Raw genomic sequence first — 21,707 nt, forward strand, 5'->3', positions numbered from 1 at the left:
TAGTTGTGGTGTGCGTTACTGTAGGTCTATTTGTTACTAACTTCCCAGAAAGATGACCACTATTGTATTGTCATTAGGATTGTGTATTTTGAAGAAGGTCATATTTGAACTTTTTTTTTTTGAGATATATATTTCTTCCTTCTAGCTTATCTCTTCTATATTTTTGAAGCTACGACAATCCAAAATACTGCAGTCCTGGTAAAAACAGAATTCTTTGCTGAAAATAAATTATTAATTTAAGGGGGAGGGGAATGCATATTTCAGGTATCTGTCCTGAGAAATGGTTGAAGGAAATATTAGTTGCATATTTGGCATCAGTTTATTTACTATTGTCAGATATAAAACAAAGCTGTGGCATAAAGTAAGACACTTTAAAGAGAATTTCCTGCTAATGTATCAAACTAAATTATCAAATAAAAGTTTGAAATGTGCAGAATATTTCATTTATATTTCATTTATTTTAATGATTTCTTTTTTATGACACTAAAAAGCCAAGTACCTAGAACATTATTTATACACAAATACAACTGAAATTATTTTTTTAATGATAGCCATGAAATCACTCTGTTGCCTTCCCCTTTCAATATATTCACGACACATTAAAATAGCTCCTTTTGTTTATATAGATAACTGGCATTGTGGAACCTGACTGTTTGCTCAAGGATGGCTAATCTGATGTCTCAGAGTTTGGTGACTTACGTGGAAGAAGAAAATGTTCCTGCTTTGAAGGCATTTCTTGAGAAGTGCAAAGATGTGGATGAGAGGGACGAGGTATGATATACTTTGAAAATTATCCAGAAGAAGTACTTTGGAGCTTGTAGGAGCATAGCACATATCTGCTGTTCATTCTGTGCTCCATTTCAGAGCAATTGATTTGTGATCTTCAAATGTGGGATGTTGTCATGGTCAGATTACTTTTTTGCTAGTCTATGGCTTGTCCCTTTTGCCAGTCTCTGTAAGGGCAGGGAATCAGTTAGGTGTCTTACGGATCTATTTGGTTTCCAGATAGTACTTGGGGTTTTCTGCAGAAACTTCTGGGGAAAGATAGTTCTGCCACAAGACTAACCTGCAAGACTCGAGCAGCCTCTCTGTGTTCATTAATCCTGGGCTGCTGCTTGGTTTACTGAAGAACCAGGAGATGAACAATGAACAGAGACTTAGAGTGCTAATGACTCATGTTTGCTCTTACTTGGACTTCACTTGGGAAGATTTAAGTGAGGTAGTTGGGACACCTTCCTGCAATGGGATCAGGTTTATGTTTCAGCTTGTGGATTCTGAGGATATGGGCAGGATTCTCTGTACTATGAGTACTTCAGTCTGTGGGCTGGATCTGTGCCTTTTGTGGCTCTTTTCAGCAGCCAGGGAAGGTGTGAGGGGCTAAATCTGTGAGGTTGTCAGTGCTTCTTTGAGGGAGAGTATTGAAACTGCTGCCTTGAAAGAGGTGGTAAGGCATTCAGAATCCTTCTCTGGACCTAGCTCTTTTGGACAACTACTACCCAGTTCCAGTCTTTCTTGTTTAGGGAAGATCCTGGAGAAGGCTGTGGGGCGTCAGTTATCAAGAGTGTTTGAGTTATCTAGGCATTGTTAGATTTGGATGAGCCAAAACAAACTCAGTGAATCACAGCAGAATGGTGTTGCTATTTGTCCAGAAACTACTTGGCTCAGCACCTTTAATACTGACTCTAGATGGGGTTGTACCCATTCAGCACATCTGAAACCTGGAGATTCTCCTGGGCTCATGGCTTCTGTTGGTTGAGCAGATGGAATTCATGGTCTGGGGAGCCTTTCCCAGCTTTGTCTGGTGTGGAACTTGTGACTTTTTTTTTTTTTGGAGCTGAGAGCCCTGGCGCACACCTTTATTGTTATGATCTGTTAGAACAATGAACTTATTTACTTAAAAAAACACTTTTATTGCCTTCAGATTAAATTATTGCAACATGCTTTACTTGGAGCTACCTTTGAAGATGACTTAGAATCTTTAGCTAGTGCAGAAAGCAGCAATGTGATTGCTGATGGACAAGGCCATCTTAGCAGAATTATACCAGTGACACTGCATTGGTGCCTGCTTGTTTCCAGGTCCAATTCAGAGTGTTAGGTATGACCTACAAAGCCCTACATGGTCTGGGTCAAAATTGCTTTTGATTATCTGATCCAAATACAGTAGTATCTGTCCTGTGCAGTCAGTCCTGAAAGGGGCAGTCCACATATCTGCCTGTCAAAATATGGAGGGGGTTGGGGTGGAAGCAGCCACCCTTGTCTTATGGAAAAAGTTTGGATGGTTCCCTTACTTCTAAGCCTTAGGAAGTGACCACGCACTTTCATTGCGTCCTTGGATTTGAATGCTTCTGCTGGCTTGCTTCTAGTTTTAGTTATTTTAATTCATATTATCATTTTAATTTAATAAATTATTTTTATTGTTGCTTGAATAGTATATGGCATTCTGCTATAAGAATTGTTATATATCCTCTTAATTAGCTTTTTCTTACATTTATTTATTTTTTTCATGATTGCAGAATGGTCAGACTCCTTTAATGCTAGCTGCAGAGCAAGGCAATTTAGAAATTGTCCAAGAATTGATAAAGAAAGGCGCCAATTGTAACTTAGAAGATTCAGTAAGTACTAAGAAGCTTATCTTGCCTCATGCTTTATCTCTCCTCTGGCACACTTAATTTGCCATCAGTCTGTTTATATCTTGGAATCAGACCTGTAAATACAAAATATACAGATAAGACTGTTACATTCCATCCTATTACTTGTTATTACAGTGATATCATGCCTGAGAATTCTTTGTTAAAGCTTAATGGTTTAGAGGAATTACAGGTAGTCCTCGGATTAAGAACACCCGGTTTAAGGATGATCCATAGTTAAGAATAATGCCTATTGTAGCAAGATTCGTGTTAAATACATAATGGTTCAAGTTCATTACACAATATAATATATTATACAATTCATTGTACAATAATACTGTTCCAGCTTATGTACAAATTCGACTTAAGGACAGACCTTGGGAACAGAACTCGTTCTTAAACTGGGGACTACTCGTAATTCAGCTAGAATGATCTTTTGATTGATGGCTTCTGCCTGTCCTAATAGATCTGGCAGGGTCGGCGTGCTCTGGGTCCCCTCAGTGAAGCAGTGTCACCTGATGGGACCTTGGAAGTGTGCCTTCTCTGTCATGGCACCTGCCTGATGGAATAGCCTTGCCCTGGAGATACGGATGGCCGCAACCCTGTTGGCCTTCAAGTGGTTTCTCCCCAGGTACTGGGGCCAGAGTGTTAATGGAGCTGGCAGGCGGATGAATGCAAGTTTTATCTTTATTTTGGTATCTTTATTTTTTATTGATTTTATTGTAACTTCTTTTATTGTTGTGAGCTGCCCAGAGTTACTGACAGTCGGGTGGCATACAAGTTTAATAAATAAATAAATAAATAAATAAATAAATAAAAATATTTTTATTATTATTATTATTATTAAGGCCTCAACATTACTTATTTTTTTAAAAGGTCTATTTAGTGTATTGTGCTTTTATTTTGTTCAATGCCAGCTGAAAGTTCTTTCTGGTAGATGAGCAGCTATATAAGTTTGTTTAATAAATTAAATAAATAAATTGAAACCTAATTAAAGAATTAAATTAATTAAGAATTAAATGTTCTTAATTATTTATAAAACTGTCACATTTTCTTTCTTTGATTGCCTTATTTTAGGATAACTGGACAGCTCTTATCTCTGCAGCTAAAGAGGGGCATACTGCTATTGTATCAGAACTCCTTACGTGCAATGTCAATATAGAACATCGAGACATGGTATGATATATTTTTTACTTTCATAATTAGGTAAGATGATTACTTCCCAGTATCTTGGCACTGAATGAATGGTACTTATAACCAGCCATTGCAGCACCCCTGCGGTCATGTGATTGTGATTCGGGTACTTGACAACTGGCTTTCGCTTACGACAGCTGCAGTGTCCTCTAACCCTAACTGCGGTCATGTGATCGTCATTTGTGACCTTCCCTGCAGGGAAGGTCACAAGTCACTCTGGTAAGTCCCCCTGGCCTTCCTGCGCTTGTTGTATGCCATGCCATCCCTCCCATCCTTCCTGTCCTCATGTGCTATGCCATCCACACCTCAACCTCCCTGTGCTTGCACCACGCCATCCGCCCCCCGGCCTTTCTGTGCTCATGGACAGCCTGTACCAGGCTTCCCAAGCTTTCCCCCAACTTGTGCACAGCCTGCGCCAGCTTTCCCAGAGCATCCTCCATCCCCCTGCGGCACCCCCACACTCCTTACTTGGAACTCCCACTGCTTCCCACTTAATGACATGCAAATCTTGGAGTTATGATGGCAACCAGGACTGCTGAGTTTGTTGTTGCTAAGTGATGCAGTTGTGTGATGTTGTGCTTTACGACTGCATCACTTAGCGACAGCAGTCTCAGTCCCAATTGCTGTTGTAACCCAAGGGCTATCTGTACACTATTTAGCTTCTTTTAATTATGATGTCAGTACTGAGTTTGAGATTGTGAATGGCATGAATGAAAGTGTGTGATAAACAGTGTTTGGTGATTGTCTCCCTTGGAGTGTAATGCTAGGAGTTTATATAGAGATTTTACATAATGGAATGCAAGTCTGATATAAAAAGTGTGTTATGCAAAAAATTGGGAACATTTTAACCTGTCAGAACACACTATAAATGACCCTAAAAGTGGCCATTTTTGAGTAAAGGAACTTCAAAGGAAATTTATAAGGGCATTATCCCACAGCAATTGTTCAGTGAATAGCCCTGCTAATAAGGTGATATCTACTACTTATGTGTTGTAAGCTGCCCAGAATTCTTTTGTGAGATGGGCAGCTATATGGCAAACAAACAAACAAATAAATATCTATACTTTTTGCATTTCACTTTTCTTTGCCCTCACTGTGGCATGTATTTCCTTCCTCACCTGTTTACTATGAGTGTGTGTAAAAAAATCAGGAGTCTGTTAACATCTTTTCCAACTAAGACATTTTATTAAAAGGCATAAGCTTTTGTGAGCTGCTGTACACTTCATCAGATACATAGTGTAGCTAGACTTATGTAGGATTTAAATTGGGGTGAGGTGAGGATGGGGTGGAAAAGAGGGGAATACAGGTTTGGTTATGCAGATGCAGGTTACATGTGAAGCAGATTACAAGTACCTTATAACAATTGTAATGCATTAAAAACCCATTGTTTTTGTTCTGTAATGGTATGTAGGAATGACCTTGGGAGATAAGGCCCAGAGATGCTGCTTAGGAAATGGTCAGATAAGAGACAGCATACCCCGCAGCTGGATAGTGGGCGGGGCAAGTGGCTCAGAAGACACCCTCCCTAATTTCTCGGGGTGTAAAGGAGATGGGGAAAGAATTATACTTTCAGACTTGCAAGATTCTGTTAATGTAGCCTTACAATAAAGTAGATTAGCTCATCTGGTCATGTTTTCTATCTGGTCTACCTGGTAAGGCTGACAGTTCAGATCTTCTGAGGTAGTCTGAAATCTATTGATGTATGTAAGCTGGCTATCACACATAATTGGGCTGGCAAAATTTCTTTGTTCCAAAATGAGTACTTTGAAACCTGTAGTGGAATGTCCTGGGAGATTAAAATGTTCTCATACTATTTTGTCCTTGTTTTGAGTCCTGATGTCAAATTTGTGTCCATTAATTCTTTTGTACAGTCTGGTCTGTTTGTCCCACATAGGATCCAGAAGGTCTTGCTGGCTGATCATGGCATATATCATATTAGAGGATGATCACATGAAAGCACCTCTAACTTTGTGTGTGACATTGCTCCCTTGTTAGCATCATTGTTCTGATGCTAACGCGTTTGAATGGTTTTATGAGTTGTAGGTGGCAATTGGTGTTATGTTTTTGTGGTCCATGTTTTAATAGGTCCTTCCTTGGCATTGATCTGCCTCTATTGATTTGTCCCATTGGGTGGATAGTTCAGTCTCCTGAATGCCTGGATTAATTTGATCAATTGAGCATCTCTGCCACGTTGGTCAGACCAAATGTGGTTGTAACATAGAGCCTGGCTGTAGATGAAAGATTTGGTGATATGTTGTAGGTGAATGCTCAAAGTATGGAGGTATATATAGTGATCTGTAGGTTTTTTGTTTTATTTTATTTATTTATTTATATTTCGAATTTAGACACCGCCCATCTCACAAGGAAGTGACTCTGGGCGGTTTACAATAAAACAACAAATATTAATTAAAATACATTAAAAACAGTATAAAATATAGTAAAACCAAACACATACATAAATAATAATATCTTCCAAGATGCTGGTGATCGAAAGGTGTTAATATATGGGAGCATCTTCGAAGTGCTAGCCACCCCCATGGTTGGTTGCCCCTTTTCTCACCCTATATACATTCATTGTGTAGTTTTACGGTGACCTCAAGGACATGGACTTGTTCTATAGAAAGTTCTAAACTGAGGTTGATGATGGGGTGGAAATTGTGTTTGTGCATGCGCATGTCTATATGTGCAGCTGTATTTATATAGATATCATTATAAGTGAGGGTAATGCTCTATGCTTCAGATGAAATGGGTTCCAAATCTTATACTGTAAGACATTTATTATTCTTTAAGGACCCTCAACAACACAACACTTTTTCTGTTCCTTTGTAAATGTATATATATTGGTGTCCTGAAGATTAATTCAGCAATTATATAGCTTAATTCTTTATTTAAACGTAGGAAGCACTGTCTATACTGTATAATGATTTTCTGTTTTATCGTTTTAGGGTGGGTGGACACCCCTTATGTGGGCATGCTACAAAGGCTGTACAGAAGTAGCTGAACTGCTTCTTGAAAGAGGAGCAAATCCAAACATCACTGGTATAGTAAGTTATCTCCCCCACCTTTTTTTGCAGTCAAATATTACATTATAAGAATTCTGCATTTGGAATTCTGCATCTTAAATAATAGTTAACTTATTATTCAGATAATTAGAGAATGTGAGGTAGAACTTCTGTTGGCTATTAGTCTAGTGCTAGTCATTTTTAATTTGTGTAAAATTAATATTTCCACATGAAAGACTTTTAAATAAAATAGAGGTAGCCTTCATTTAGTGACCACAGTTGGGACCAGCAACTCGGTCGTTAAGCAAAGTGATTGCTAAGTGAAACTGTGACTGTGCTTATGATCTTACTTCAGCTTTCCTTTGCTTTACAGACCTGTGAAGGTAAAAAATGTGAGGATTGGTTGTATAGTTAGTTTTTCATCACCGTTGTAACTGTGAATGACCGTTAAATGAGGCAGTTGCTAACGAGGATTACCTGTAATGCTTTTAAAAAATGTCTCATGGCAATTTAAAACAATAATCTTAATTTAACGGTATGGAACTAGTTGCATGCAAAAGTAATCCAGGTTGTTGATAGAAATTCCCAACCATATAAAAAAAGGTGCACCCAGCCATCCTTTGCTGCTTTGAACAACACTATAAGGAATGTTGGTTAAGTAAAAGAGGACTTGCTTCCACCCACAAGAGTTCTTGTTCCATGTAGACTATTAATTGTATTTTGTAACTGTGCTTGAAAGGTTGTGCTAATTTGGTTCTATCAATAGAGGGAGAATATTGTGTGTTAATTGCTGTTATTCAAGAGAATATATTTCTGTACTTTTTCCTGCTATCAGCTATCCCGATTAAGTGAAGAAAGAAGAAGAAATCAATTTATTTTTTTGCCTCTTCTGGTTTTTCATTTTATTTCTAATATACTGGATTGATTCGTGCTTGATAACTGAGGTGAACAGATAAACTGTTATTCTTACTGCTTTCAAATGTTTTTCTTTAAGCAATATAGTGTGTATCCGATAATTTGGGCAGCAGGCCGAGGCCATTCTCGTATAGTGCATCATTTGCTGCAACATGGAGCTAAAGTCAACTGCTCTGACAAGGTAAAATGAAAGCATTTGCTTAAGGCTAGAACTTAATTTTGTTAAAAAGTTAAAATTACTGGAAATTAAGTTTTTGTATCTTGAACTCTCAGTTCACCAGTTAAAAATTCACAGTAAAGTTATATTGAAAACTGTTTACTGTGAATTATTCAGTAGAACTTCAAACACTCCGTTTTTGCTTTGACCAAATGGGATAAGTATATTTTAAAATTTAAAATATCAAAGTATTTTAAAGTTCTTTACAAAACTCTGTGGGCTGCTTGATGCCAGATCCTAGTATATAAACATTTATTAGAGTGATATTATTTGGTTTAAGCTAATCTTTACAATTCTGTAAATGCCAGCTGCTGTTGTCCTTTAGGTATGTTCATGATTTCTTTAGCCATTTAATATGAATTAGCTGTGACATACAGCCTTTTGCATCTAGGTATCTTTGTATGTACATGTATATAATTATATTTTGCTCTTTTATCTATCTCTTTACACTGCTGGAAAGTCAGATTTGTAATTCTGTTAACTTCCTATACAAATTTTTGTGCCAATGAGATTGTCTGCTATGTTTCTGCATCATGTAAAGATTTTTTTTTTTAATAAATCTTTGTTGGCTTACAAAATTTAACACACACAAATACCTAACAAACATAAAATGAGAAGAGCAAATACAGATAGAAAAAGAAAAAAGAAAAACCCTAAAGATCAATACCATACAGCCACAAAAAAAAGAAAAAAAGAAAAGAAAAAGAAACACAAAATTTTTTAAAAACAGGGTTTCCTTCTAACTAAACAGTGAATTTTAACTATTTACATGTCTTCTTCTTTTCTTGGTTCCTTCATCTTGTCTCTGTTTCTATTTTATTTACAGTTCTTACTTGTTACTCTAAATGTTCATCTGTATGGAGTATATCGTTTCCATATAGCCAAAAAAGGGTTTCCAATTTGTTATAAAGTCATCAACATCTTTATCTTTTAGCTGGTCAGTCAGTTTAGCCATTTGAGCAATTTCCAAAGATTTGAGTAACCATTCCTCTAGGGTTGGTACATTTTCCTCTTTCCATTTGGCTGCATAGACAACTCTAGCCGCGGTGATCAGGTGTAGTAGAAGATTTCCATGTTTTTCCTCAATTTCTTTGTCCATAAATCTGAGTAGGTACAGTTCAGTTTCTTAATAATTTCCATTGACAATATTTTGCAAATATTTTTATGTACTGACTCCCAATATTTTTTTACTTTTGGACACGTCCACCACATATGGTATAAAGTACCGATTTCCTTTTTACACTTCCAACATACATTCAACATTGTGTTATACATTTTATTTAATTTATCAGGGGTTATGTACCACCCATCATTTTATAAAAATTTTCTTTCAAATTATAATTTAATGTAAATTTTAACCCTTTGGTCCACATTTTTTCCCACAATTCATACTCAATATTATAGCCAAAATTTTTCTCCCATTTTTTCATACAATCTTTATTTTGAACTTCCCTCCTTTTAGCTTGTAATAAAATTTTATATATTTTGGCTATCATATTATCATTATTTGTATTAATTTGAATGTCCCACCATGATAATTCTTTTGTAAATTTATAATTTTTTATGTCTATTTTGAATTGTTCTTTCAATTGAAAATACGTGAACCAGTGGCACAGGTACCCCTCCTTTTCCAATTCCTCTCTTGTTTTTAATCTATACGACAATCCTTCCAAGTTTAATAGTTCTGAATATCTCAACCATTTATAATTTCCTGCATTATCCCATCTTGTAAAAGCTTCTTGTGGAGAGATCCAGAGCGGAATATTTGGTGTTGATAGATTTATACTTATTCCAAATTCTGAAAAGGGACTTCCTTATAATATGATTATTAAAAGCTTTATTCATTTTAATTTTGTTATACCATAGGTATCCGTGCCAGCCAAATTTAAAATTTAAAATTTAATAGTCTCCAGTTTTCTAATGTAACCCAATCTTTTATCCATAGCAAACCACTCGCTTCATAATACAATCTTATATCAGGCAGTCCCAAACCTCCTCTTTCTTTACTGTCTTGTAATAATTTAATTTTTATTCTTGATTTCCTCCCCTGCCAAATAAATTTTGACAGGTCTCTTTGCCAGGTTTTGAAAGTTTTATCTGTAATTAAAACTGGGATAGTTTGGAATAAAAATAATAGTTTTGGCAATATATTCATTTTAATTGTAGATATTCTTCCTAGTAATGATAAATGTAGGTTTTCCCATTTTACTAAATCTTGTTTGATCCTATTCCATATTTTTACATAATTGTTTTGAAATAAATCGGTATTTCTTTTTGAAATTTCTGTTCCCAAATAACTTACTTTTTTTACATTTTGAAAGCCTGTCTTCTGTTCCAACAGTTCTTGGCTGTTTTGTGGCATATTTAAATTTATCATTTTCGTTTTTTGATTATTTATTTTAAATCCTGCTAAGTCTCCAAATTCTGATAGAATATTTAGTAAATGCTCTAGGGACTCCTGTGGATTTTGCATTGTAATTACTAAATCATCGGCGAAGGCTTTTAATTTGTACATTTCTTGTTTTATCTTTACCCCTTGTATGCAGTCTTCTTTTCTAATACCTTCTGTTAATACCTCTAAAACTAATATAAATAGTAGAGGAGATAGAGGACAACCTTGTCTTGTTCCCTTTTTAATTGGACACTCTTGTGTCATGTCTCCATTTACCCCTATTCTGGCTTTTTGTGTCGTATAGATTGCTTTCACTGCATTTAAAAAAATCTCTCCAAAATCCATTGCCTCTAATGTCTTGAACATAAAATTCCAATTTAAATTATCAAATGCTTTTTCAGCATTCAAGAATAGGAGCGTAATTTGTTTTTCATTATGTATTTGTTCATATTCTATTAGATCTATAACTGTTCTTATATTATCTTTTATATACCTCTGTGGTAGGAAACCATTTTGATCATGGTTAACTGTTCCTTGTAATATAATTTTTAGTCTTTCTGTTAAGAAAGTATATATTTTATAATCATTATTCAAAGGGGATATGGGTCTATAATTTTTACATAATTTTGAATCTTGATCTTCTTTTAGAATTAAAACAATATTAGCCTCCGTCCACGATTTAGGTATCTGATCCCCTATCAAAATTGAATTAAATAAGTCTTTAAGTAGTGGTACAATTTGATCTTGAAATTTTTTATAATAACTTGCTGGAAATCCATCTGGACTTGGGGCCTTGCCTGTTTTCAATTTTTGAATCGCTTGTATGATTTCCTGGTGTGTAATAGGATTATTTACTATTATCTTTTGGTCCTTTGATAGTTTCTTTAAGTTACATTTCGAAAGATAACTTTCTATCTTTTCTATTGGCACCTCCCGTTTTTTATATAAATTCATATAATATTTGTAAAAGGCATTTTTAATTCCTTCATTGTCAGTTAAATCTTCTTCATTATCTCGTATTTTAGTAATAGTATTTTTCCCCCTATCCTTTCTTAATTTATAGGCTAACCATCTTCCAGCTTTATTAGCATATTCAAAATTTCTTTGCTCTATATATCTCAAACTTCTTTTGATTTCATTTGTTGTCAAAATACAGTGGTGCCTTGGGTCACGAACGCTTCTGTTCACGACCAATTCGGGTCACGAACAGCTCCGGTCGCAAAATTTTGCCTCCATTCGCCAACGCTGGATCGGGTCACGAACAGGATCCGCGGCCATTTTCCCTCCTGTGACCCGGTCCGCGGCCATTTTCCCACCCGTGACACGTGGTCCGCGCCCATTTTCCGCCCCTGACCCGTGGTCCGCGGCCATTTTTCTGCCCCTGACACGTGGTCCGCGGCCATTTTCCGCCCGTGACACGTGGTCCGCGGCCATTTTCCACCCCTGACCCATGGTCCGCAGCCATTTTTCCGCCCCTGACACGTGGTCGTAGGGAGGGGAACTCTCCTTCCAAGCAATAGCCGCCTCCCTGTCCTCCACGCCAGAACGAATTAACGGTAATTACATTGAACCTTATGGGAAAATTTGCTTTGGGCCGCGACCAATTTGGGTCGCGACCAGAGTCGTGGAACCAATTAAGTTCGTGAACTGAGGTTCCACTGTATTGAGTTGCTGTTGCAAGATTTTTATTTGATATTTTATATCTTCGTCTGATGGTTTTGCTTGGTGGTCTTTTTCTTTTTGCTTAATCAGATCTAATAATAACTGAAGTTTTTGTTATGATATTCTTTTGATATGTTTATTTAAATATATATAATAACCTTGCATATATGCTTTGCTAGCATCCCATACCATTGTTATATTCACTTCATTATTTAAATTCCATTCAAAGAATTCTTTTAATTTCTGTTTACTTTTTTCTACATACCCTTTTTTTTTCAAAAGGTTTTCATTTAACCTCCATCTGTATATTTTGGGGGGAATTTTTATATTTTCCTGGACCGGATTGTGGTCAGAGAAAGTTTTTGGGAGGATTGTTGCATTTATAATTTGGTTTGTTAAGTTTGTTGTTAACCAAATCATATCTATTCTGGAGAATGATTTATATCTATCAGAATAAAAAGTATAATCTTTTACATTGCCATTTTTATATCTCCAAGCATCTACAATAGTCAAATTGTCTATAATATCAAAAAAAGATTTGGGTAGTTTTCCTTGATTATTTTTTATTTTTTGTTCTATTTTATATCAATAGACGGTGATATAACCCCATTCCAATCCCCCATTAATATCCAATTATCATATGAAAGATCTATAAAAAGGTTTAATAGAGTCTTATAAAATTGATTCTGATTCTTATTTGGAGCATATATGCCCACCACTATTGTTTTAAAGTTTTGCATTTCTATTTCTACTGCTATATACCTCCCTTCTTCATCAGCGATTACCCACTTAGGCTTTAAATTAGGCTTTACATACATTGCTATTCCATTTTTTTTTAATTTGCTACTATAAATTCATTTCCTAGCCTTTTATTAGTCAAATATTTAATATCTGTTTTTCTGATACGGGTTTCCTGAATACATACAATATTCTGCTTTAATTTATTTAGATAATGAAATATTTTTTTCCTTTTAACTGGCGCATTTACTCCATATATGTTCCATGACAAACATTTTAGTTCATTCATTAGAGAGGGGAGCTATAATTCTTTAGAATTTGAGGTTGTTGCTGCTGTATTTTGTTCTTCAGTAACCACTAGTTTCCCCTTTGTCTCTTTATCTATCTCTTTTATCTTTAGTTTGATCTGTTTCCTCCATATCTTTTCTATATTTTTTGAGAAACTCTTCCGCCTTGGGAGCTGTATTCAGCTTGTATCTATGTTAATGAAATGTCACAGTAACTCCCTCTAGTGTTTCCCACCTATATGGGGCATCAAGTAAAGATTTTAATCTGCCTCCTAAAATCCTACTCTTAATAACAATATCTCATCCCTATCCCCTCACCAGTTATATTTTCTTTGTTATTTGACATCTGTATTTGAAGCAGATTTCAGCAATCAAAACTGAAATTTATCTGTGGTATAAAATAATATATTTTTTCTACCAGTATGGTACTACACCATTGATCTGGGCAGCAAGAAAAGGACATCTGGAATGTGTAAAGTATTTGTTGCAGATGGGAGCAGATGTAGATCAGGAAGGAGCTGTGAGTATATCTTTTATTCCTAAGAAAATACTAGATAAAATATGTTTCTAATATAAAGCAGCATATTTATTAATTGATTAATGTATTCACTTTATAAGCTCCCTCAGTTATCCAAGTGAATCTAGGCATCATATGACACACCAGGCAAGGAAATGCCAAGAACTAAAGAATAAAATTCCATTATTAGTGCATGGTCGCAAACTGCCTGCTCCAAGGCATGATAAAAGAACCATGTATTAAGAGCTTTGCTAAATGACAACAAGATCCAGTCTGTGTGGACTTCGGCCGGGGAGTTGGGGGAGAGAGATGTTATCCCACAGAGTAGGGGAGAACTATATAACCTATATTACTAGTTGCTAAACAATAGATAAGGTAATGTAGGCTATGCTATCCATGTCAACCACCGGCTAATAGCATATAAGGAAAGATGAGAAGAAATGCTGTCTCTTAGCTCTGCTGAAAGGTCAGCTGCTTTAGCTTTCTTTATGCCCAGAATAGAGTTTATCCTAAATGGTTTTTCCAGGAACTCTATAACTTTAAAAGCTGGTGCTGTTCATTCCTTTTTTCCTTTTCTATGTGCTTTTCCTTTCTGTCTAGTGTCATTCAGACTATAAATCTGAAGGGATGGAGTCTCTTGTTTTTAATGGTTTTATTTTAATTTTTTTTTGAAGCCTTGTCTGATAAGCAATTTAGAAAACACTGTAAATAAACAATCTAATTTTTTTTATTAGGTGGGGAGAATGAAAAGGATGTCATAAAGATATCTAGCATCTGAAATGAAGAATGTTGAAAAAATAATAGTGGAATCATATGGTAGAATATTTAATTTATTAGGTAGTATTAGGATACAATTCTTTAAAGACCTTAGAAGATTATCATAACTGAATTGTTAACTTAAGGGAGTTCATGGAAGTGAAGTTTCCCAGCCTCACTTTCTTCCAGCAGTTGCTTGCACTCCTTGGAAATTTAAGAATCTTGAATAGGGTAAGGTGAAAGGATTGCTTTTAAAGTGAGATGAATTGCATTGAGAATCTTGTGACATACTGGACTTCTGGGGAAGGAATGGTGGACTAAGGACGGCTCTGTGAAAAGCAGAGCTGATGACTGTAGTGGAATGAAGAGCTGGAAAGTAGATCACCCGCAAGTGCTCCAGACAGCTGCTCCTTGTGAGGAGACCACAAGGCAACAGCCTCCAGTGGGTTTAGAGCTCTGGGAGATGAGGGAATAGCCATCTTGCTCAAACTGTGGTTGACACCTTTGAAAGGACGCTAAGTTCGCATACTTCCTTTTCTAATCACTTTCGGAAATTGCTTGCTAACTGCTTTTCAACTATTAGGAACCTTTGGATGGACATGTTTTATAGCACTGGGTGAGTTTCCTTCAATCTTTAGCAAAAGAAGTTTTAAGTACAAGTTTAAGGACTTTAAAAAAATGGGGGGGGGATAAACAGCAAAAGGTGTTTATTAATTAAAACTTTGATTTTAGAAAGTTTAAAATGAACTAAGGGTCCAGATAAGTTTGAAATAAGATTTTGGAATTAATTATAAAGAATCCTTCGTGTGGGAAAATGCTTTTGTTTTGAATTCTTTTAAAAAAGCATAATAAGATAAGACTTTAAAAATTGGACACTAGAGGGAATGAAAGGAAACTGAAGATTATAATTAAAGGAGAAGAACACTCAAACTCAACTCATAGTTACAAAATGAAGCAAAATATTTTAACATTGGACATATTGAAGGATATTTTTGGACCTAGAAGTTAATTTTAAGAGTGCCTCTATAGATAGACTGTGTTTAAAAGATGTTATGGAAGAGGAAAAAGTTTTACTGGACAAGATTGAGACTGATCTGAAAGTGGATTTAAAAATGACAGGCTACAAGAATGTCATGGAAAAAGATGTTACACTGGACATACAAAAGAAATCGGTGGATGTCTTAATAATTAAAAGGGATATACAAATAACAACCCAAGGGAGTGACCTGGATAATTTTCCTATATTGGATCTACAAAAGAGGCTTGTTAAAGCTTTGAAGAATTTTGTGAGAAGGGACGAAGAAAAAATGAAAAGAAATCAAGTTTCTAGGACATTATTTGAAGGAACTAAAGATCAAGATTGTTAGAAGTAAAAGGAAGGAATATAAAGTTGGTTTATGTGATCAAGGTTAAAATAGATACGTTGTTATCTCTGGTAACCCTTAGTAGGCTTTTGCTGACATGAGGATTGAAATGACAAGGCTTTAAGGATTTGTTTATAGTTAAGAGATGGGATATGGGAAGAAGATATCATAAGAGAAGGTGATAAGTTACTAAAATTATTTATACTTGTGATGAAGGGGGAAGTAATTTCTTTATATATTTCTTTTTCTTTACTATATTCTGATTTTTTTCTTTTCTATTTCTTTTCTATTTTTTCTTTTCTGTACTTTCTGCACTTTCTATTTTTTCTTTTTATTCTTTCTTTTTTGTTTGTATTAGTTTTTATTGTTGTAATTGTAATCTTTAATAAAATAAGAATTAAAAAAATAAGAGGGAGGAAGGTTTAAAAAAATCCCTGGGTGCTGCTGGCAATGGATGCACTTTAAAAAATATAGCTGCTGGGGTGGGGGTGGGAAGGAGGGAGACGAGAGAGAGAAAGGACCAAACCCCCAAGCCCTCATCCCATCTGCTAGTTATTGATACAATAAAATCTTCCTCTACCAGCTGGAAATTAAAAAAAAGAGAGAGAGAGACTCTTGTAACATACTGTGTAAGTCTCTAAAAGAGAAAGACAGTCTTATTGGCAGATATCATCATGAATGAATTACTGAAAAGTGCTGATGTTTCTAGAAGTGTGGAATTTCTTGTTGCTGTCTTGTCAGAAGGAAGCATTTGTGAAAAAAGTAATAGAAAAAATATGCAGTATGTCTGCATTTGAAATGGAAGAAAATACATTAGAAGAAAATATACTGGTTAAAGCTAATATGTATATTTTATTTTCTCACAGAATTCTATGACTGCACTTATTGTAGCTGTAAAAGGTGGCTTTACAGATTCAGTGAAAGAAATCCTGAAAAGAAATCCAAATGTGAACTTAACAGATAAAGATGGAAACACAGCTTTGATGATTGCTTCAAAGGAGGGACACACAGAAATTGTGCAGGATCTCCTTGATGCAGGAACTTACGTAAATATTCCGGATAGAGTAAGTACATGTTTGCGTTGCATACAAGTGCTCCTTTATTTATGTGTGATACAACATATTGAAAGCTAAACTGGGAATATCTGAAATATGTATTGACTCTATGTTGTGTGCTAATTTCAGAGTGGAGATACTGTGCTGATTGGGGCTGTCAGAGGTGGTCATGTTGAAATTGTGAGAGCTTTGCTTCATAAATATGCTGACATAGACATTAGAGGTCAGGTAAGTAATTCTCTGTTTAGTTACAGGCTTCTGAATGTGCCACTTTGAGAATTTAGAAGCATCTTTTTGAGATAGGAAGCATATTTCCAGATAGTAGTGACAGCTTGGAAAAACACTCATACCAAATACTAATGTTTGAGCCTTGCAAGTATATTTCTTAAACTTTACTGCAGGTTGTTTCCTCAGGCTGCATTACAATGTAGAACAGATAGTGGCATTTTTACCTACAGTGTACCTGTTTTGACACTTAGCTGTTGCTATGAGCTACTTATGTCATTGTATGTGAACAATTTGTTTTAGCTGGGTACAGAAAAGTAACAGCATGCAATTTATTTTAATCAAGTATGGGTTCTAAAACCTGAATCGGATAAACTTATTGTTTAAATATAACAATAAGTATACATGTGGTAATAACAATATTCTAATTTTTAGGCAGACTCTACTTATGTAATTGATATTTAAACTAGCTTCTATTTTCCTTCCTGAATAAAACCACTTTAGTTATCTATATTTAAATAATACGCATATAAGGCTTATGAATTTAATCCAACTGACTTTAAAATGTTAATCATATATGTTATTCATTTATAGGATAATAAAACAGCTTTATATTGGGCTGTTGAAAAAGGAAATGCTACCATGGTAAGAGATATTTTGCAGTGTAATCCAGACACTGAAATATGTACAAAGGTAAGTATACAATTAATGGGTTCTAATCCTGAGAAAGCTTTATAAGAGGTGGTTTTGGTGTATATTATTATCTGTTTTTTAATCTATCTTTAAAAAACAATTTAAATTATTTATATCCTGTCTTTCTTCTTAAAGAGCCCCCCAAAGCACTTGAACTTTATTGAAGAACCTTTCTGTTTATACAGCAATAACCTGTGCTGGTTTCTTTAGAAGTGTGGCATTTATTTATTTATTTATTTTATATATACCAATATTTTTATTATATATCTCCATTTGCTACTTGTTATCTTTTTGGAATAGTACTAGACAGTAAAATAAAATGCATTTGTTGCTGTGATTGCATGCACATAGTTACCAAAACAATTTAATGTGGCTCCCACCCTGGGAACTATTAAAGAAGATCTGGCTACTCTACCAGGCTTTGGGACAGATAGAATGAAGGGTAAGCACTGCTGAATGAGTTTATTTATGGGTTATATGTTGTTTTGGGAGTTGTTCATGATTCCTTCTTTGTCTTCTATAATTTTTTACTCTTAATTGTAAGCTGCCCAGAGTCGCCCTGTAATTAATTAATTGGGAAGGATATAGCAATATTAGTATTTGGATGTAATGCAGTCAGTGACTAAATAATATCACTTAGACTTTGCAGACAACCCTTTAATAGGACAATTATTCTAATTCATGCATCCAGTGATGCAGAAAAAGAGGAGGTTGATGAGTTTTATGGTCAAGTTCAGTCTGAAATCAACAGAACATGCAAGCAAGATGGGCTGCTTGTGGTTGGACAATGGAATGCCAAAGTTGGCAATAGGAGGAAAGTGTGATTGGATTGTAAAGCCTAGGAAACATAGATGAGGTATGAGAAACAGCTTAACAGTTTCTGGCAATCCAGTGATTTCTTCTTTGCTAACACAGTCTTCCAACAACCAAAATGACAACAATGTATGTGGACATTACTAGATGTCCACAGAAATCAGATTGACTATTAGCGATATAAGGAGATGGAAGAACTTCGATATAACAGCAAAGACATGACCAGAGGCTGACTGTGGAACAGATGACAAACTTCTCATATGCAAGTTCCAAGTCAAGCTAAAGCAGAAGAAGAAAGCCAACCAGTGCCCACAATATAATCTTGAGCATTTATATCACATTGAAGTCCTGAATCTCATTGGTGGAAAATGAAGGGAATTGTGGAATAAAGTCAAATAATTTATTGAGGATTGTAATAAGCCAGACTGCCTGAGCAGATTAAAAGCACCTTTCCCCTCCCTTCTTGGCCCTCCCCATCATCAGGATGACCCAGCTGCCAATCAAACAGAAGTATTAGGCGGGAGATGAGAAGGAGGGAAGAAAAGATGACTACCTGAGAGCAGTGCAGCCACAGGCCTCATGAAGGCTGAATAAACAGAGCCAAAGTAAAGGGGCAAACTAAAAACTAGACAGCCCTAGAGAAGAGGCAACAGGAACTGTCAGCCCTCACAGGAACAGAGACAGTGGCTGAGAAAACTGGGGAGAGAGGTGTTTATTTCCTTCTCTTAGGCTGGCGAGAGGTAAAAAGTTCTTCAAGTGATTTCCCTCAGATGGAGCAAAGATTTGGAAGGGGAGAAGAATCAAGAAGTCCAGCCAGGAACAAACAAGCAGAAAAGATGAAGAAAAAGTAAAGACTTTGACAGGACAGAAATAGAAAACAGAAATTAAAAAAGATAAAAGACAAAGCAAACTCTGTAGAAAAAGATGTATAGCTCTAGAGAGAGTGAGAGTAGAGATATATAGGGATCAATACAACAGAAAGTCAGCAATAAATAAACATATTAGAGATACAGAATAGAAGGATATGAAAATATAGTGAATTCAGATTTGAAAGAAAACAGTGTAGACAAAGCTTATCGATAATAGCTGGTGAAAGAAAATAGTTTTATTATTAAGATCAGAATTGTGCAGGCAACGATTTTTCTTGTAATACTCTATAGAAGCAAAAGTTGGAGTTTTAAGGAGCAGGATAGAAAGAGCATTGATACTTTTGAACTTTGGTGTTGGAAAGATTCAACAAAACAAACAAATGGATCATAGAACAGATCTAGGATTCTCACTTGAGGCACAAATGACCAGGTTCAAATTATCATATTTTGGACACATTATGTGAAGACTAACTCTCTGGAGAAGTTCATAATGCTGGGAAAGGTGGAAAAAAAGAAGAGAATGATCAGCTGCAAAGTAGATGGGCAAAATTACACTGGCAGTGGGTGCACTGTTGGAAGATCTGAAGGGCAGGTTTGAGGATGCATCATCCTGGATAAATTCTGAGTGGTCACTAAGAGTTGGCATCAACTTGATGGCACGTAATCAAATAAAATAATCAATTAATTTCATTTGATTTGTATACTTGCAGTGATTAAAACATATTTGTAGTTCAGTAGCTGCTAATATAATTAAAAGCCTGCTAAAAATAATGACTAATGTGGCTAAAATTATACTGCACCTCAAACCTTTCAGATGGAAAAGGGTTTTGTCATGAAATATAATTTGGCTTTTAAAAATCAATATTTATGCTAAATGTTCTTTATTTGTTCTTCAAGTGTTCACTAGATCTTTCTTTTTTTGCTTTTAGGATGGTGAAACACCTCTTATAAAGGCAACCAAAATGAGAAATATTGAAATAGTTGAGCTTCTGCTGGACAAAGGAGCGAAAGTTTCTGCTGTAGATAAGGTAAAATCTAATTGTTGATCAACGTGAAAAGCACAGTTGAAAGTTACTTGTGGCGGAGGGCTGATCTTAAAGGGAAAAAAGCAATCAGAAAGATTAAAAAATGACTTTTTAGACTTTTCTCATTTAGTAAGAATATGAACAATATGAGAAAACAAATGATTTAAAGAAAATAAGTTAAATTCCTTTTGTAGGGAGTAAAGGAATGAGGGAAACATAACTTGAGTTTTTGAATATATGAGCTTCTGCACAAGTGAAACTGTAGAAAGAAATCCAGATTCAAAGGGCAAAATTTGATTGGCGCATGCATAGACACGTGTCAGGAACACTTTAAATGTGTATTGTATTAGCTGCAGAGAAGATGGAGCTGTTGAAAAATATTATCAACAGGTATACTTCATGCCCGCTGTGCTCCAGATTGCATTTTGCCCTTTAAATCCAGATCTCTGCATAGCTCTTATGTGCAGTAATCTAGCTTCTACATCCATTAACTTATGATGACTCTTACAGAAAGGAGACACTCCACTTCATATTGCTATTCGTGGCAGGAGCCGTAGGCTTGCAGAGCTGCTTTTAAGAAACCCTAAAGATGGCAGGCTACTTTATAGGCCTAATAAAGCTGGCGAAACCCCTTACAACATTGATTGCAGCCATCAGAAAAGCATCTTAACTCAAATCTTTGGTGCTAGTAAGTATTTAGGATTTTCTTAATATAAATATTTCTGATATTTTGAGAAATATGTTTGTGGAATCCAGAAAAAACATAATGATTAAATGTCAATGCAGGCAAAAATGTAGTAGCTATATTTTAATGTAATGATAAATGCTGTTTTAGAAATATGTTAGAATAGTCTAGTGTCTTCCTGCACTTGTGCACGTCTCTTTTCCTAAGTGTGTGGGAGAATTTTAAACAGGTTGGACTTAAAATTGTGATTAATGTCTATCAGTACAGTAGTTTATAGATATAAAAGTAGTTTTGATCAGTAGTTTATAAGTCCAAAAATCTGCAAACTCTTTCAGCCAACTTGGAGTCAGGAAGCTAAACTCATTCCTATCGTGCCAAACCAATGTGAGATCGAAGAATTAATCTTAATTTGCCTTTGTTTAGGCATGCTAGCCTTTTTAATTTGGTTTGTAAAAATCTCTGTGTTTGAATGCTTTTAGACCATCCTCTGACTTGTAATGTCATTTGTTATGAATTTTCCTCCATGATTTAAATAGCAAGAAAGTTTTCTCTCTTTTGGCTCTTCAGTTTTGGAATACCTTTCTCCTGGAAGCTAGATTAATTCCAGTATTGTATGCTTTTTAGCACCTGGCTACTAAAAGGATTGATTAGCAACAGGTTGAATAGATAGA

At 35.4% G+C, this 21,707-nt stretch overlaps 1 protein-coding gene across 4 annotated transcripts in view; it reads left to right on the plus strand.

The window, feature by feature from the left end:
* The window catches only part of KIDINS220 (kinase D interacting substrate 220), a 75,457-nt gene that overhangs the window by 6,978 nt on the left and 46,772 nt on the right, over window positions 1-21,707 (plus strand). For all 4 annotated transcript variants that reach the window (XM_088136470.1, XM_088136459.1, XM_088136462.1 and 1 more), the window contains exons 2-12: window positions 627-771; window positions 2,514-2,612; window positions 3,705-3,803; window positions 6,767-6,865; window positions 7,818-7,919; window positions 13,456-13,554; window positions 16,538-16,735; window positions 16,856-16,954; window positions 17,546-17,644; window positions 20,256-20,354; window positions 20,862-21,039. In XM_088136470.1, coding sequence (XP_087992596.1) covers window positions 664-771; window positions 2,514-2,612; window positions 3,705-3,803; window positions 6,767-6,865; window positions 7,818-7,919; window positions 13,456-13,554; window positions 16,538-16,735; window positions 16,856-16,954; window positions 17,546-17,644; window positions 20,256-20,354; window positions 20,862-21,039 — 1,279 coding nt within the window. In that variant the 5' untranslated portion in view covers window positions 627-663. The remainder of the gene's footprint in view (window positions 1-626; window positions 772-2,513; window positions 2,613-3,704; window positions 3,804-6,766; window positions 6,866-7,817; window positions 7,920-13,455; window positions 13,555-16,537; window positions 16,736-16,855; window positions 16,955-17,545; window positions 17,645-20,255; window positions 20,355-20,861; window positions 21,040-21,707) is intronic.

The sequence above is a fragment of the Python bivittatus genome, unplaced genomic scaffold, assembly GCF_059951505.1.
Source record: "Python bivittatus isolate LINGU-HERP-01145 unplaced genomic scaffold, Pbiv_v1 ctg000020_np1212, whole genome shotgun sequence".
NCBI lineage: Eukaryota > Metazoa > Chordata > Lepidosauria > Squamata > Pythonidae > Python > Python bivittatus.